Genomic DNA, 19699 nt, shown 5'->3' on the forward strand with positions numbered 1-19699 from the left:
GTAAAGTAAAGTTGTTTGCGATTATTTATTGTTTTATAATAACCAAATAATAAAAATATACTAATTTTGTTAATTTTATGCAGGTCGAAAGTCGTGAGTGTCAAATAGCAATTAGAAAGGCTGGTTGCATTAATGGAAGAGAATCCACAATTCGCAAAAGGATTTTGCACAAAAGTTCAAGCAGCAAAAAAATGGTCCTATTCTTCAGCGAATGAGCACCATAATACCAAATGAAAATTCGTTCGATTAGCACTTTCGACTACAGTCGAAGATCGAATGTTGCTCATAATAAGGGCGCTTAGTCTTGGATACATGGAACAGTGGTTGGCTGAGCTGGCGATGCGCGTAATACATAGTATAACACAGTAGTTGTCAAGCAACCGCACAGTTGAGAAGTCGCGATATTATTTTTACAATAAATTTCCGATTACTATATCATTTTTACAATTTATTTCTAAATACATTGAACATTTAAATTAACTATCAACTAACAACTATGTTACATATGGGGCTCGTCCCAAACAACTCAAATAAACGCGTGCGATTTTCGCTATTTTTGCCGCAAATTGGACAAAACAAATGCATAATCTGAACGAATTTGTGTGTGGTAAATGAACAAAAGTGCATATATAAAGTGTTGTGTGTGTGGCAACTGATTGGCGTATGTGATTTTTAAGCAGAAGAAGGTCATAGGAATACGCTAGGTACGATATACGAATCGTGCCCTTGAAGTTGTCAGCATAAAAATAACAGTTGTTGCGGCGCGAAACGCGTGAAGTATATAACACGCCAAATAAAGGTAATTACGGCGCAAAACGCGTGAAGTATATAACACACCAAACAACGCTAGTTGCGGCGCGAAACGAGTGAAATATATAACACGCCAAACAGTACATACAACAAACGTTCTTAAGGCACATCAAAACAAATAGCGAAAAACGTAAGCGACAGCAAAAGCAGTAGTAATAAGGAGGGAAAGCAGCAGCACGAAGAGGGGAAGCAGAAGATAGAAAAGGAGAAGCAGGACGAGAAAGAAGTACACAGTGAAACAGTAAAGGGAGAACACCAATATATGCCGAACGAAGAGAATTTACAAATAATAAAGCTAGTGCGGATACTGGCTAGAAAAATGGAAATCGAAGAGCAGCACAATAGAATAACAAAAATGAGTGCAGAAAGCTTCGGAAAAATTATTCCCGAGTGTGATGGAAATTTTGACATTAAAGCGACAGCATATGAACTTAATCCTAAACAAAAATGTGTGCAAGCACGCGCAAAAATGACGTCGGTCGTAAAACTATTCTTAGAGTCAACGGAAATAACCGAATACGACGAATTAAAAACAGCGTTAATAGAAGAATTAGTGAAAGAATACAATAGTGCGGAAGTGCATAAAAAACTGTCAGAACGCGTCAAAAAGAACACAGAGTCGTTTCACGAGTATTTGTTACACATGCGCAAAAACGCCTCACTAAGTGATATTGAGGAGACGTCTATCGTTCGGTACGTCGTCGATGGCTTGCGTATAAAAAGCGAAAACAAGCCTTTCTTGTACCAATCGTTACAAGAAGAATACGGAATTTTCGAAGACTTCAACAAAAATGGAAGATTGTACAACGTACGCGCTCCGTAAACAAGATCGACAAACCTCAAGTCGCGGACAAATAGTCACCTATAGAAAAAACAGAACGCTGCTTCAATTGCGGATCACCAAATCATAAACGAAAGGACTGTCGTTCTGAAACAAAGTGCTTTAAGTGTAATAAATTTGGACATACGTCCAAAGAGTGCGAAAACAAGTCGAAAGTGATTAATGTAGTGGTTGAAAAAGAACGCGTAAAATACGTTTTGGTGAAGGGTGTTCACATTAATGCGCTCATAGATACGGGATCAGATGTAACGATAATGTCAAAAACAACTTCCGAAAAATTGAATATCGTCGATCTGCAAATAAGCGATGCTACGTTGTTCGGACTCAGTAATGTTAAAACTACAATAAACCAGTTGGTCGTTTTGTAGGCGAAATATGCGTCGATGATTTATGCACAACTCAAACGATGATGGTTGTTCCAAATGGCACAATTCAATACGACATGTTGTTAGGCTGGGATTTCGTTAAAAAGTTTCGTTTTGGGTCCGGTACTGACGGATATTCGTTTATATCCTTGCGGTCACAACAAAACATAAAAGAGCCATCAGACGCGAACATTTACAACATAGTTGAGTCGTGTAAAGAAATAATGGTTCCTTCGCGATTCGAAAAGCAAGTGCGAGAAATGATTGCGGATTATAAGCCTGCAGCTCTAACGAAGGAAAGCGTCATATCCAAAAGTATTGTTCCGGATACAACAATGAAACCATTTCTTCACTCACTGAGCCGGTTGCCTCATCATGAACAAACTGCTGTAAGTACACAAGTTGATGAATGGTTACAACGAGGAATAGTGCGGAAATCCACGTCGGACTTTGCGAGCCGAATCGTAGTAATAAGAAAGAAAGACGGCAGCAAAAGGATCTGTATCGACTATAGAAATCTGAACTCGATGGTGCTGAAAGATCGGTTCCCGGTGCCAGTTATTGACGATGTACTTCAAAAATTGCAGAAAGTAAAGTTTTTTACAGTTATGGACCTGGAAAATGAGTTTTTTCATGTCAAGCGAGACGAAGAGAGTAAAAAATACACGGCGTTGATCATCAAAGAAGGTTTATTCGAATTCAATAGAGCGCCTGTTGGGTTCTGCAACTCGCCTGAGGTTTTCATCCTTTACGAAAATCACATCTTCCAAGACTTGATTAACAAAGATATCATGGATTTGTATATCAATGACATAATCATCTACGCTTCTACGACAGAAGAATGTTTAAACAAAATGAAAGTGGTCTTAGAAACAGCAACGAGTTGAAGTTTAAATATCAAGTGGAAGACGTACAGTTTCTTATAGTCAAGGATAGACTTTCGGGGTCACACAGTCGAGAATGGAAGAATCTCACCAGGAGAAGAAAAGACTAGAGCCATAAAAAAGTTTCCGACGCCGCAAAACATAAAAGCAGTCCATTCATTTCTTGGATTGACGGATTTCTTCCAGAAGTTTATTCCGAACTACGCTCTAAAGGCTCGACCTTTGACAAATGTTTTAAAGCAGCATAAGCAGTTTGATTTTGGAAGAACGGGAAGCTGTACAAGATCTGAAAGAAACGCTTATATAAGAACCAGTGCTACACATTTTTTGTCGAGACGCGAACACAGAACTGCATACTGACGCATCAAAAGACGGATTTGCAGCCACGTTGATGCAACAGGTCGAAAATCAGCTCCATCCGGTATTTTTGTGGAGTAAAAAGACGACGCCGAGGGAATCCGCTCAACATAGCTACATTCTTGAAATTAAAGCAGCGTATCTAGCATTAAAAAAGTTCCGATACTATTTACTGGGAACGAAATTCAAGCTTGTCAAGCTTTCAATAATATTATTATTATTATTATTATTATTATCACAGAACAAATTATACTCACGCTAATTAAAGAATAATATCATAGATCTCTAAGTTGAGACATCATACAACAACACAGAAAAAACGGTGTCCCATCTTTGCTATAAGTGTGTTCTCAAACGCAGCCTCGCATGGCCTGTTAAATTCTTAGTTATTACAAATCTATCCTTTAGTGATAATTCTATCGCCTATCCACTATCCTCTATCCACTATCCAACGGAAATCTATCCCTCGTTTTTTCTGTGAAGTCAACACATTAACTAAAAAAAGTACTATTAATAATAATAACAAAGTTTTTCTATTTACTTATATAAGATAAAAAAATTAAAATAATTACCTTGTTCTCATAAAAATATTATAGTTTTACGTAGTGAACTATTATGTCCAGTATTTGGACATGGACGGGTGTTTGAACCTAATGTTTTACCAAGTTACGAAGATGTAATTCTATGTTATTTATGGTTTAGTAAGAATAATAAAAATCAATTTAAAAATCTTGCAAGTGACACTTTCGTGGAGGTATCTCAAAATTTATTAGATATTTGGAAATCAAAGAAAAACCCCGGAAAAATTGTTCATCCCAGGTGGCTTACTATGGCGAATAAAATTTTAAGATTATATGTATCAACAAGTCATCCTTCAGAAAATCTTATGATGTTAGTTCATTTTATTGTGAAAGTTTATGCGCCAATGTGGTTTGAAATAAAAACTAAACCAAGTTCCATATATGGGTCAAAACATTTACATTCAATTATAGTCCGATCGAGATATCTATCAGAAAACCTAAAAACGATAGTGGACTCTGTAATGTTTTTTTTTGGACATCCGGAGAACATGTTGTTGCCAATGTTGGCTGATGAAGGAATGGACGTGATGGTTTTGGCGTTAGAAAAAATATTTAAGAGTAGAGAAACAACCGGTGTAAGCATACAATTTTTTAAAATACCAAAATTTAGTTTTAGTGCAAACGACTACACGGAAATGATTACCTGGAATGATGTTACACTTACTGAGCCACCACTCGTAACGAAAATAAGCACAGATGTACTTAATGAATGCAAACAACCACCCCAAAAAGTGGATGTACTAATTTTGTCTACGGTAAAAAAGTACCCATGCCACACTCTAGCCACAGAAAGATATGCCAAGCTGGTAACTGAATCATCAACTGCTGTTTGTGGAGAAACTAGTAGAGATAGATTTATTAGAGTGCGATTGGAATCTCGTAAAGTCATGCCAAAATTTAACTCTAAAAAAGGTTGCAGTGTTTGTAAAGATTAATTTTAATTTTAAAGCTTAAAAATGAAATTTAATACAATTAGAAATGAATTTGAATAAAAGAAATGTTTGAAATGCTATATTTTGGTACACTTATTCCTTTTTTGATAAATATGTAGGAATTGTTATTGATTTCTTGACTATGATATCTTAGTATTAAAAAGCAGTTGAATTTTCATATTATTCAATATATTTCGCAAAATATTGAAAACAGACAAACATTTCGTTTGTAGAGCTTTGTACACATAAATAGCTTAACAAGGTTGGTATACAATTTTTTTTTTTGTAATATTGTATGAACACAATCGAAGTTCTTTACAACTATGTCAGAATTTTACTCATTTGAAAGAATTTTGAAGGACGTGTGGCAGTATTCGCGCTCAAAATTTTGACCTTACTCCATATAAACATTTGTCTTTGAATGAGGAAACTTTCCTGCATACGCCGAAATAAAAATTTCAAAAAAAAATATTCTCCATACAACTTTCGATCCACCCTAATGTACATATAACCGCACACACAGAGCCCTCACTTTATGCCTCTACATGCGTATGTTTCCAAAGCAAAAATTCTAAGCCTAGCGACTACAAGATCAAAATACATTTATAGGCCCAACCGTAGCGGCCATTCTTATTTTAGTCGCGGCGGCGCTGGACAGTTTCAAATATTGTAAAGCACAAAAAAAAAAAAAATATGCTCGAACTCATATTTGTAGGAGGAAAGTTCTTCCATTCATAAAACGAGACGCCCACATGCCAATTTTTCTCAACGGTCACAAAAATGTACATCTAGGATTGAACAAATCAAATCAAAATAGTCAATACTGAAATATTTCTTATAGAAATGTTTGCCAATATTTGGTGAATCGTGAATTTTTTTCAGGTCGTGTATATGTTTGCAACCATGTATATTTGTAAATATGTCTTCTAAATGCTCGACAGCCGCAGCTGTTGTGCGTCAAGTGCGGACAGGAGCGTACAGTAATATGCAAAAAACAGCAACAAGTAGCTTATAAAAAAGTTCTTTGCCGGACATTTCGATAGTAGGAAAAATTTCGAAGTCATTATTTTTTGTTCTCTGATAGTAGGTAAATACAAAGTTAGTATATTCATTACGTATGTGGCTCTCCAATTGATAAAAAGTGCACAAAAACATATGTACATAGCCGCAAAGTTAGAAACTTACACTGAAACCAGAGTGCGACTTATTTGGATGTTATGGTACTGTACATACATACATACATTCAACCTGCGGATGAAGTCCAAAGTACCAAATATTTAATATTGAAACTTCTATGAGCTGTGCAGCGCTTAATCGTTAAACTAAAATTTTTCAGTTAATATGCACTTTTTATTTCTTAAGTTTATTACATACTTTCCCTCTTGAATATTAAAACTCACTCACCCAATTCTCAATGAAAGAATTTTGTTGGGTTGAAGGAATTCAACAAAGTTTTAACACATGCTTAGGGAGCATTCCATGGAAAATGGTAAATTTCGACCGCCGAACAAATTGCATTTCCGGATGATTATATTTGTGTTAATGTATTTAAATTATATCAATCTTCATTATAAACATCGACCTTTTACTTGACCTCAGTTTGAAGCAGGGTTGGGCCTGTAAACTGTTTACATTGTTTACAGCAATTGTTTACATGTAAACAATGAAATTGTTTACAAGCTAATTGTTTACGTAAACAATTCATTTTTGTAAACAATTGTAAGCAATTCATTTTTTTTTTGCTTTTTTTTATGAACAGAAACAATCTATGTACTACTAATTAAGCATTTTCACTATTTTTCAAACAGTTTTCCAAGCTTGTAATAAAAATAATAAAAAAATACGCTTTAATATTTAGTATTTTAATATTTTTATTAATTTTCACTGTGCGATTCTTCATTGATTTGGTCAATTTTCATTTGAAATTAAATAAAAAGTAGCTTTTTGGACCTTGCAAACGAGAGTCTGTTCCTTAAATCTGAATGAATAAAATTCCAATTCGAAAATAAGCGTTCAATTCGCGCTGAAGAGGTGGGTATATTGATTAATTTCAAAGCTGTTTCTGCCAGATGTGGATATTTTATCGATGCCATTCTCCAATATAAACAGGCATCTTCGCTCAAGTTTTTTGACTGTAATACGCCGAAGTAGGATCTTCTGTCCAGAAATAGGTCAAGCTCCTGCAAAGCTTCTCCACTCATAGTATTAAAAAGGAAATCCGTTACTTTTGCAGTTTTATCAGGATCTAACTTGTTTCGGTCATGATATAGATACAAATAATAAGCTGCTAGAGAGTAGACATTAAGCGCTTGCTCAATACGTCGTTCGTATATAGTTCTAGACATATGCTGGTAAACGTTTACAATTGTTTACATTATTTACACTTGTTTACAATTGTTTACATTATTTACAATTGTTTACAATGTAAGTGTAAACAATCCAAAAAATGTTGTAAACGCCCAACCCTGGTTTGAAGTATCTTTTTTTACAACAAAAACAACTCATAGAAATTGTATTTTCTTCTATCGAAATTTGGTCAAGTTTAAGCGTTTAGTTCTCATTATGTGTGACATATAGCGTGAAACTGATAATTGGTGTTAAAAGAACAAACTTTTACGTTTTGAAACGTAATATTAAAAAAAAGTTTATTTATGAACAACGCAGATATGCTCTATTAAAAAATGGTTCGATGATGTCCCGTACGAACGCATTTAACACTGTACAGTTATTTTTGTGCTCATACGAGTAACTTATTTGTTTCGATTACTTTACATTTAAAGCAAACTACTGGTGCTCGTTTTACTTGTAAAGCATTGACTTCAGTTTGCATCGCAAATAAGTTCAATATTCGGTCGTTAAATTTTGTCCCGTACGAACACGGCATATAAGTTTTTCTTTTACCTAAAAAATGGAGAAAATTAGTGAAAATAATAACAACCATAGCGTGTCACGTTATAAAAAATGGAGAGACGAGAAACGAAAAAAAGGTCCAGATTTCAAAAACAACGAAAAAGAAAGAGTGAAACAGTGGAGGAAAAGAAAAACTGAAGCCATGACCCAGGAAGAAATACAGAAGAGGAAGAAGTACGAAAAAGAAAAAAAGAGAGTCCAAAGAGCCAAAAAGTTGATCCAAACCCAGGACAGGGAGGCTGGCTCAAATATTGTTGGTGATTGCGAATCTGAATGTTTTCCATATAAATGTAAGCAAACGTATGCTAAGGCTGTACAGAAATGTATGCGAAGTCTACCCAGTTCACCCACTAAAAAAAGGCTGTTGTAGCGGGTGTGGCAAAAATTCTTGGACTTAGTATTGATAACGTTAGGAATAAATCTATAAATGAACCAATTAACGATGAAGAAACCACCAAAATGGTGAAAGATTTTTACTTTCGTCCAGACATTGTTTATACATGCCCGGGCATGAAGGACACAATGGTCTGTTGGACTAACGGTAAAAACTTACATTACAAAAGCACTACCTCACCTTATTTTTAAAAGAAGTTGTTTTGAGGAATCAAGTATTTTCTTAATCCTGTTAGTTATTTTTTCCGAGTGAAAAACAATGTGTGGATTTGTACACGCACCAAGTAGAAGAGAGTGCAATGTATTTTCGCAACCTTATTTATAGTATCAAATCTGCAAAGCAGGCACTGTTAGCTTAACGAAAAATACAGATGGAAAAACAAATATGATAACAATATTATATGTATGTACATGCTAATTTTTGGTACGGTTACAGAGATCGGATGTTTCTACTGTTATTTTAGAAGGAATGCCTGTAGGTATAACAAAGAAAGAGTGCCTGTAGGAATAATACAAAGTATTTTCTATAACTTAAACTAAATGGGGGTTTATGCAGATTCCTGCTGCATACATACTCCCCCCGTTGGAAGGTGTAGGCTTTCAACCAAATCTGTTTCAACCGGAAGTGCTGCAATCTTAGTTATAGCTCGTTTTACTGGCCCATTTGCTGTTTTAATGATCGCTGCTCTAACATATCCGTCAGCGCCACTGAAGGTGTGTTCAACCCGACCCAGACTCCATTTTAAAGGCGGTTGATTGTCATCCTTTAAAAGCACCATAGCACCTTGTTGTATGTTTGCCATAGGGTTTCGCCACTTACACCTCTCTTGCAGTAATGATAGATACGCAGTGCTCCACCTTTGCCAAAAGATTTGCTGCATCTGACAAATTCGCTGCCACCGGCTTAGACGGTTCATATTTAGATGCGTAACAATTGGTTCTTCTATGGCTGTAAATGACCCACCAATGAGAAAGTGCGCTGGTGTAAGCACGTCAAGATCGTCTGGATTTTCTGTAATTGGACAAAGGGGACGAGAATTTAAAATAGCAGAAATTTCACAAATGAGAGTGCGAAGCTCATCGAAGGTTAAAATAGAGACGCCAACGGTGCGATAGAAATGAAGTTTTGCGGACTTGACCGCAGCTTCCCATAAGCCGCCAAAATGGGGCGAGCGGGGAGGAATAAATTTCCAATCAATTTGATTTTCAATGCAAGCTTCAGCTACTGCTCTATTGTGATTTTGATCGGCGAATAGTTTTCGCAGCTCTTCTAGCTCATTTTTTGCCCCAACAAAATTTGTAGCGTTATCAGACCAAATAGTGTTTGGCTTGCCTCTAATGCTGATAAATCGTTTGAGTGCAGCAATGAACGATGACGTCGATAAATCTTGGACAAGTTCAAGATGACATGCTTTCGTTGAAAAACAAACAAAGATACATACGTAGCATTTCACGGGTGGCCGGTTGCGCACCTCACATTTGTACTGGAGTGGTCCACAATAGTCAACACCTGTTGTAATAAAAGGTCTAGATGGTCTCACACGGTCTGTTGGAAGTTGACCCATAATTTGCTGCAGTACCCTGGGCTTAAGGCGGAAGCACCTCAAGCATTTATTAATGATTTTTGAAACTGTTTTGCGCCCACCAATAGGCCAAAACTGCTGACGAATTGATGCTAATAAGCTCTGCGGTCCTGCATGCAATAGTTTACGATGATAGAATTTAATGAGTGCGGAAGTGACTGGATGCTGTTTAGGTAGCAAAAGTGGGTGTTTTGCCTCGAATTCTAAATTCGAATTATAGAGCCGCCCTCCAACGCGTAATGAACCAAAGTCGTCGATAAATGGATTGAGTGACAGTAAATGGTTGCAGGAAGGCAACTGTTTGTTTTCTTTCAGTATTTTGTATTCTGATGCGAAGTGCACTTGCTGGATATGCCTGATTAGCAGCAGTGTACCGCCTTTAATGTCGTCGACTGTGAGAAATCCAGCTGATGGTAAAGTTCGTTTTGATTTAATGTGGCGAAATTTGTAAACGTACGCAAACACGCGCTGTAACTTGCTGAATGAATTTTGGAACTTGCAACCGTAAGTTTCGTCCATTTGAGTTGCAGCAATTAAAACATGGCGCCGTCTTTCTGGAAGATTAGATAAGAAATCCATATTGCTTGGCCAATGCGCTGAATCAAATTGGAGGAATGAAGGTCCATTAGCCCATAGGGTGTTATTTAGAAGCTCTTTTGGAGTGCAGCCGCGCGAAAGAATATCCGCAGGATTCAGTTCGGTTGGAACGTGATGCCAGGTCATACCTGATGTAAGCGATTGTATTTTAGCTACGCGATTTGATACGAATATGTTAAAATTACTGGGAGCAGATCGTAGCCACGACAATACAACCATTGAATCCGACCAACAATGGCACTCATATGATAGTTGGCTATTTTCCAAAATATTTGAAACCAATTCCGCTAACAACAACGCAGCAGACAACTCGAGTTTCGGAACCGTGATCGACTTCAAAGGTGCAACTCTGGACTTGGAACATAGAAGATGTATTTTGTTGACGCCGTGCTTTTCAACGCGTGTGTAAACACAAGCACCATAAGCGGATAGACTGGCATCACAAAAGGCATGAATTTGAACGCGGGCTTGCAGTGCAAGCACGTATCGTGGAAAATGAAGATTGCTAACGAATGAAAGTTGACCACACAAGTCCAACCAAATGGACTGTAGCGATTGCGGCAGGCTTTCGTCCCAAACCAGTTTTTCCTTCCATAAGGCTTGCATGAAGATCTTCAGCTTTGTGATAACTGGGCATATTAAGCCAAGTGGATCGTAGAACCGCGCTATGACTGAAAGAATAGATCGCTTTGTTATTTTCTGCGAATTCAAGATTGGCGTGAAACTGAATAGAAAGTTGTCTGAGATACGTTCCCACACAAGGCCAAGTGCCTTTGTCACATCTGTACCATCATGAAACTTTATGAATTTTTCGCAATTACTTTCGTCTTCATCTTTCAAAACATCAACTTCATTAGAACACCATTTTCGAATTGGAAAGCCTCCTCGTAGAAGTAGCTGTCTGATCTCTTGCTTCATTTGTATGACCTCCTCGATTGAATCGCCACCAGATATCAAATCATCCACGTAAAAATCTCTTCGAATGATTTTAGCGCCGACTGGAAATGATTCCTCCTCATCAAATGTAAGCTGATGCATAGCTCGAATAGCTAGGAAAGCAGCAGGCCTCGTTCCATATGTGACCGTGTTTAACTTGTATGTCTTGATTTGCTCAGATGGGTCATCGCGCCAAAGAATGCACTGCAACTGATCATCAGGGCTACTCATTTTAATGCAGCGATACATTTTACATATGTCGCCAAGTAGTGCAACTTTGAAAAGTCTAAAGCGAAGCAAGATGTTAAAAAGTTTTGGCTGAATGATTGGCCCTGGTAGCAACAAATCGTTTAGCGAATACCCTGAAGTAGTTTTAGCGGACCCATCAAAAACCACGCGCAGTTTTGTAGTGGTACTGTCTTGCTTTTTAACGCAGTGATGCGGTAAGTAGTAAACTGGTTTGTCTGCTTGAAATGATGCCAGCGACATATGACCAAGGTCCTTATACTCCTGCATAAATGCCGAATATAAAAGTTTTGTGGATTCATCCTTTTGGAGTTTTATTTCTAGCGTCCTGAATCTACGTAAAGCAAGATAATGCGATTCACCAAGAGCATCAAGATCGGATTTAGGTGGTAGTCTAACTGAGTAGTCCCCTGAAGGCAAACGAAGAAAATTTTGTATGAAATGCTGCTCACAAAAAGCGTCCTCTTCTGATAATGCTGGAGTAGAATCGAAACCATTTTCGACCTCCCAAAAGCGTTTAACAATGTTTGAAAGTGTATCAGCACTATCATGTGGCGGTGTTAAATTTCTGAATGCCGAAAGAGTTATTAATTTATTACTGATATGTGATACGCCTCCAGAAACTACCCAGCCCAACTTAGTTTTTTGCAGTGTTGGTAGGTGATCAGCAATTCTAAATTGTCCAACGCAAATTAAGTCGTAGAATAATTCCGCACCGATCAAAACATCAATACGGTTTGCTTTGAAGAATGATGGGTCAGCTAAATTAATGTTGTTTGGTATGTTCCACCCCTCAATGCTGATATCAAAATTCGGCTGATAGTCTGTTATGCTTTGTGTTATTAAAGCTGTGAACGATGTCGAAAACCGACCATCATGCGCTTGGGCAAATATGTCGACGCATCTGTCTGCATTGAGACTCGATTCTCCAATGCCAGATACTAAAACTGGTGAATGATGAGACCGAAGTTGAAGTTGATTTGCTAACCGGGATGTAATGAAATTTAATTGAGACGCAGAGTCTAAAATAGCGCGACAAGGAATTAATGTGCCTGCACGATTTTTTACTAAAATGATGGCCGTTGCTAACAGCACACAATTGTTAGACACATTTTTCAAGGCTAAAGGTTTGGGACTTGCAACTAATGATGTTAATGCTGATTGCGATGTTGTAACCTGGCTATTTGGTACAGGCGATGCCACAATCGGTTTTGGTACACTATCTTGCTTGCCATTTAAATGCAGTAAAGTGTTATGTTTTGCTTGGCAATACCTGCAATTGCCAGATTTGCATTGCTTGATAGTGTGACCCTTGCGTAGGCAATTTAAGCACAAATGAAATTTTTTTGCTTCCTTATAACGCAAATTTGGAGAAAGATTCAAAAACGAAGTGCAACCAGTAATGAAATGCTCTTTGGAATCACAAAAAATACAGAGTGGAGTGGGCTTGCCACCACCTACAGTAACGAGTACGCTTGCTTTTGATTTTGCTTGAGATACAATATTTTTCACCTGTTTGCTAGGTGCCTGTATGACCATAGCGTTTTCCAAATTCTCCATCATGCGGCATCTTCTTTCCAAAAACGTTGACATATCAGTCCATGTAGGTAATTTGTGTGCAGATAAGTTCTCTTCCCATTTTTCGTGCGTTTGTCGATCCAGTTTGCTTGTGATGAGGTGAATGAGTAAGCCATTATATATATCTTCAGTAGTTGCTAAAGTTTGCAGCGCTCGAAGATGTGCATTTACTTGATCGCTTAATTTTCGTAACCCATCTGATGCGCCCATTTCCATACCTTGTAGCCCGAAAATTGCCTTTATGTGTGCCTGGAAATGAAGTAATTTATTATCAAAACGTACTTTTAATAAATCTAAAGCTTTGTCGTAATTCTCTTCACTGGGCTCGAGTGAGCGCACAGTGTCTAAAGCTGCATCACTGAGACTGGTGATCAAGTACTGCATTTTTTCTAATTTGGACATCTCCACGTCTTTGTCTATTGCTGAAGTAAACGTGCTGAAAAACGATGGCCAGTCGAGATAGGAGCCACTAAAAATTGGAATTTTGAGCTCAGGTAGCCTGGATCGTCGTTGTAACTGCTGCGGCGTAATGTCGTCCCAAGAGAACTGTCGTAGTGTTGAAGAGTGCGCGCCAGATGACTTATGTTTTGTATTCAGCCAACGATTAATTTTTGCCTCTACCTCAATATACACTTTGGAGAAATTTTCGTCAGCATCAGACTCAAATTCCTTGCGGTCCAATCGCCTAAGTGTTGATCGTGCATTTTCGAAGTTTGCCTGCAAACGCTCAGCATGTTTAAGTCGCGCAGAAAGTTCAGCCTCATCTAAGTTTTTTAGCTGCTCGTTCGTAAGGAAGCTATTGAGATTATCTAGCTGGCGTTGAAACGCATTGCCTTCCTTTTTGTAGAAAGCGATTTCACCTGCTACACCAGGATTCTCATCAGACGATTTACACTCTTTCGGCATTTTATAAATATATTTTCTTTTGTTGAGTTCTATTTACTTTTCACTGCACTAATTGTCTTTATGTTTGTACTAATCGTTAACAGTTAATAGAAAAAACACCAAATGTCTTTATTTTAGGCGAAAAACAACCTGTTTGCCTTCGATAGCTGTACTTGTGTAAATGGGTATACAAACACTGACGGCCGCGACGAAAATGTACATATGTTTTAAACTATGTGCGTACAAATATGCGTACCGAAATTACTTCTACTTGGGATACGAAAATTCTAATACGATGCGGTTAATCGAATAATTATATATGTATATTATGATTTATTCGATCACGTCGGGGTCACCAAATGTTTTGAGGAATTAAGTATTTTCTTAATCCTGTTAGTTATTTTTTCCGAGTGAAAAACAATGTGTGGATTTGTTCACGCACCAAGTAGAAGAGGGTGCAATGTATTTTCGCAACCTTATTTATAGTATCAAATCTGCAAAGCAGGCACTGTTAGCTTAACGAAAAATACAGATGGAAAAACAAATATGATAACAATATTATATGTATGTACATGCTAATTTTTGGTACGGTTACAGAGATCGGATGTTTCTACTGTTATTTTAGAAGGAATGCCTGTAGGTATAACAAAGAAAGAGTGCCTGTAGGAATAATACAAAGTATTTTCTATAACTTAAACTAAATGGGGGTTTATGCAGATTCCTGCTGCATACAGAAGTTTTTTATATATTTTAGGAAGAGTTTCCGAACATAAAAATAGAGTTTTCTAGATTTTGTGCACTACGACCGAAAAATGTTTTGTTATTAAAAGACACGCCATCAGAACAGTGCAAATGTATGATTCACGAGAATTTTATTCTAAAATTGAAGTGTTTGGAAATAAGCTACAATAGCTCCTACTGGAGCAACATTCTCTGTGATACGGCCCTTGATTCAAGCTGTTGGAGAAATGTGTGCGATACATGTAAAAATGGAAGTAAAATAGTAATACCTTATGACCCAGGAAAAAATATAATTTATAAGCAATGGAAAAAAGGAGACGATCAACGAGTAAAACTGAAGACAGAAGAAATCAGTTGTGGAGAGTTACACGAAAACCTTATATCCGACTTACCATATGTCATGTATCACATAAATATAAAAAAAGTACAAGCACAAGCATTCCAAAGCGATAAAAATAATGAACATGCAAGAATACTTTAAATTGATTTTGCTATGTCTTATTCTTGCGCATATCAAAACGAGGTGCAGTCAGCTTTATGGAGCAGGGAAAGTGTTACTCTTTTTACCGCTGCTTCATTTTTCATGGCACAATGTAAAACTTTTGTGATATGCTCTGATACAAAGCAAAAAGATAAAGACAGTACATTCGCCTTCGTGACATATTTGTATGATAAAATTTTTGGAGCAGATCATGGCGAAAGAATTAAAGAAGTTATATGTAGTGATGGTCCTTCTTCTCAATTTAAAAATCTTGCAAGTGACACTTTCGTGGAGGTATCTAAAAATTTATTAGATATTTGGAAATCAAAGAAAAACCCCGGAAAAATTGTTCATCCCAGGTGGCTTACTATGGCGAATAAAATTTTAAGATTATATGTATCAACAAGTCATCCTTCAGAAAATCTTATGATGTTAGTTCATTTTATTGTGAAAGTTTATGCGCCAATGTGGTTTGAAATAAAAACTAAACCAAGTTCCATATATGGGTCAAAACATTTACATTCAATTATAGTCCGATCGAGATATCTAGCAGAAAACCTAAAAACGATAGTGGACTCTGTAATGTTTTTTTTTGGACATCCGGAGAACATGTTGTTGCCAATGTTGGCTGATGAAGGAATGGACGTGATGGTTTTGGCGTTAGAAAAAATATTTAAGAGTAGAGAAACAACCGGTGTAAGCATACAATTTTTTAAAATACCAAAATTTAGTTTTAGTACAAACGACTACACGGAAATGATTACCTGGAATGATGTTACACTTACTGAGCCACCACTCGTAACGAAAATAAGCACAGATGTACTTAATGAATGCAAACAACCACCCCAAAAAGTGGATGCACTAATTTTGTCTACGGTAAAAAAGTGCCCATGCCACACTCTAGCCACAGAAAGATATGCCAAACTGGTAACTGAATCATCAACTGCTGTTTGTGGAGAAACTAGTAGAGATAGATTTATTAGAGTGCGATTGGAATCTCGTAAAGTCATGCCAAAATTTAACTCTAAAAAAGATTGCAGTGTTTGTAAAGATTAATTTTAATTTTAATGCTTAAAAATGAAATTTAATACAATTTGAAATGAATTTGAATAAAAGAAATGTTTGAAATGCTATATTTTGGTACACTTATTCCTTTTTTGATAAATATGTAGGAATTGTTATTGATTTCTTGACTATGATATCTTAGTATTAAAAAGCAGTTGAATTTTCATATTATTCAATATATTTCGCAAAATATTGAAAACAGACAAACATTTCGTTTGTAGAGCTTTGTACACATAAATAGCTTAACAAGGTTGGTATACAATTTTTTTTTTTGTAATATTGTATGAACACAATCGAAGTTCTTTACAACTATGTCAGAATTTTACTCATTTGAAAGAATTTTGAAGGACGTGTGGCAGTATTCGCGCTCAAAATTTTGACTTTACTCCATATAAACATTTGTCTTTGAATGAGGAAACTTTCCTGCATACGCCGAAATAAAAATTTCAAAAAAAAAATATTCTCCATACAACTTTCGATCCACCCTAATACGACGTTTCCACCAAAAGCAAACACGGTGTTTGCAGGAGTTGTGTTTGGGAGAACTGTCAACTGTTTCCACCGAAAGTTTGGGAGAAACTGTGTTTGAACTGTCTTTTGTTGACATTGTGAAATAAGAATTATAAAAATTGATAAAATTATAAAATGGTGCATAAAATTCAATTTGTTATGTTGATTTTATCATTTTATTTTAAAATAATTGATAGTGAGTTGGTCACATATTATTTAAAAAAAAGGTTAAGGGAAAATAAAATAATTTTAAGCGTTGCTGCCAATTTAATGCGTTCGCAAAGTGTATGGTCTTTGGTATGGTGAACAGATTTATGATAAATTATTTGTGTATAATGTACATGTATATTTTAGGAACATTCCAGTACCTTTTGGGAAGTAGACTGCCAGAGTAATGGGGACAAGTTTTTCAAAGATAATTTCCGAATGGAAAGATCCTGCTTTGAAAAATTGTGCAGCAAACTTGAAAAAATAGCCAAAAGAAAAACGAACTATCGAAATCCGATTTCACTAAAAAAGCGCGTGGCAATTGCTTTGTATGCACTAGGATCTTCTAGTGAATACAGATCAATTGGACATTTGTTTGGAGTAGGCAAAGCAACTGTTTGCAAAATACTCATCGAGTTTTGCAATGAAGTTGGGACATCTTTGGCTCCAATATATTTGAAAAATTTTCCATTGACAAGGGCGCAAATTGAGAATGGAGTCGCAGATTTTAATGCAATGGGCTATCCACAATGTATTGGAGCAATAGGTAGGTTTATAAGTAATGCGATAAAAATAACGTTTAATCAAGAGCATCTTTATTATACAGATGGATGTCATATTGAAATTCATCCAAGAAAGGAAGAAGCCATTGATTACTACAACTACAAAGGGTGGTATTCCGTAGTACTATTGGCTTTGGTAGACGCAAAATATAGATTTGTTTATATACATTGCGGCAGTCCTGGAAGATGCAACGACTCCGGAATTTTTGAAAAATCATCGCTAAAGCGCGAGTTGCAAAGTTGTGCACTTCTTGATGAATTGAGCTTGCTGTATGGATCCACAAAAATACCAGTCCATATTATAGGGGACTCTGCTTTTCGTCTCTCTCAGCATTTAATGAAGCCATATCCGCATAGTGTGACCAATACACCCGAACAAAAAAAATTCAACTATAGATTGTCTAAGTGCCGGCGTGTTGTGGAAAATGCTTTTGGCCATTTAAAAGCCCGGTAAATACAACTTAGAGATTCTAATATTTTTAAAAATTGGTAATACAGGTTCTATTTTAGATTTAGGAGAATTGGAAAAGGCGTGGATAACCACATCAAAAATGTAAACACAGTTATTTCATGTGCATGTGTTTTACATAATTTTTTGATTGCTGAGAAGGATTTAATTTTGGAAAATTGGCTAGTGGAAATGCATCGCGATTCCAGGCGCAATATTCAATACGGCACCAATGCAGTTGACCGATCTGAAGGAGAATCGATAAGAAATGCGTTAAAGGAATATTTCAGTGAGTAATATAACTTCTTTCATGTAGATTCTCCCGTATGTTTTATTAAATTAACCATAATTTATTGGTTAAAAAGGTTATTTGGTTTAAACAATTTTATCTTCAAACCAAATATTTATTTAAATATTTCGACCTACAAAGAGTCCAATTGGTTTAAATCTGAAAAACAACTTTTCACCAGAACAATAAAATTTGTAATACATATATTAGTTTTATAAAATAACATTTTATTCATTTTGGAAAAAGGCACAATTCATTAAAACTGAAATATAAATTAAATAACAATATTTTATTCATTTTGGAAAAAGGCACAATTCATTAAAACTTAAATATAAATTAAATAACAATATTTTATTCATTTTGGAAAAAGGCACAATTCATTAAAACTTAAATATAAATTAAATAACAATATTTTATTCATTTTGGAAAAAGGCACAATTCATTAAAACTGAAATATAAATTAAATAACAATATTTTATTCATTTTGGAAAAAGGCACAATTCATTAAAACTTAAATATAAATTAAATAACAATATTTTAGTTAATTAGTTTCTCTCTAAGAAACTAACCACACTTTTGGTCAATACCTCAATTGCAGCAACCTTTTTTTTTCGATTTCAATTAGTTCTGCAGTTAACTTATTGTTTTCTGTCATACAAGATTTTATTGTTTCGTTTAATTCATATATTTTCGAATTTTTTGTTTTTGCTGCAGGTGCGGAAGCTTCGTCCAGTGCTGGAGATGTTGGTGGCGAAAATGTAAACGAAGCAGACGGAGCACCTGAAAATGAGGAGCATGAAGGTAATATCGGCGAATTTGATGGAGCTGGCGAATCAACCGAATCAGGCATGCCTACATATATAAATAGAAATTAACATTATACAATTAGATGTAAATACAAATAAAATTACATATATAAATAAAACAAATACCTGTTATACTATCGACAACGACCGCATCAACATTATTCACTCTATCCGTTCCTATTATTTGGTGCACCCTCCGATAGTGCTTCCAAGAAGCAGGAGAACATCCTGTCCCCTGCTCTGCTTTGCATTTTCTGCAAAGGAAATTTTGAGGCTGTAACAAAATTACTTTAATGAAATAATATATTATATGCCTTACCTATATTTCATTGTGAAATTGTGGATTTTATATTTCACGTCAACTGGACGGACCTCATGTCCAAGCACTCCCAGCGACTGAGCCATCTCCGTATATATGTGCGAGTTCTTGCGTGGCCCTCGCAATCCAGCTGCCTTATCACCCCATATATCAAGGAATGCTTCGCCCGCGGAAGGAAGCCAAATTGTTTTACATTTTTTAATGTTTTCCATTACAACGAGTTGATTCAGTATTCCTGAGGAAAGATTGTAGACTTCTTTGGCCAGCTTAATATTATATTAATGAAATTAGATGTAAATACAAATAAAATTACATATATAAATAAAAGAAATACCTGTTATACTATCCGCAACGAGTTGATTCAGTATTCCT

The 19699-nt window shown here is 36.0% G+C and overlaps 2 protein-coding genes across 2 annotated transcripts; one reads left to right on the forward strand and one right to left on the reverse strand.

Annotated features, from left to right (window-relative positions):
- Nucleotides 1-8621: 8621 nt before the first annotated feature.
- On the reverse strand, nucleotides 8622-13919 carry LOC128870048 (uncharacterized). Its single transcript, XM_054112645.1, has one exon. The coding sequence runs from the start codon at nucleotides 13917-13919 to the stop codon at nucleotides 8622-8624; it is 5298 nt and encodes a 1765-aa protein (XP_053968620.1).
- A 3297-nt stretch (nucleotides 13920-17216) lies between these two features.
- Nucleotides 17217-19077, forward strand: LOC128870049 (putative nuclease HARBI1). Its single transcript, XM_054112646.1, has 4 exons — nucleotides 17217-17449; nucleotides 17510-17915; nucleotides 17976-18202; nucleotides 18917-19077. Exons 1-4 carry the CDS (start codon nucleotides 17419-17421, stop codon nucleotides 19075-19077), a joined length of 825 nt encoding a protein of 274 aa, XP_053968621.1. The 5' UTR covers nucleotides 17217-17418.
- The last annotated feature ends 622 nt before the right edge of the window (nucleotides 19078-19699 follow it).

Source organism: Anastrepha ludens, chromosome X (genome assembly GCF_028408465.1).
Source record: "Anastrepha ludens isolate Willacy chromosome X, idAnaLude1.1, whole genome shotgun sequence".
NCBI classification, from domain to species: Eukaryota; Metazoa; Arthropoda; class Insecta; order Diptera; family Tephritidae; genus Anastrepha; species Anastrepha ludens.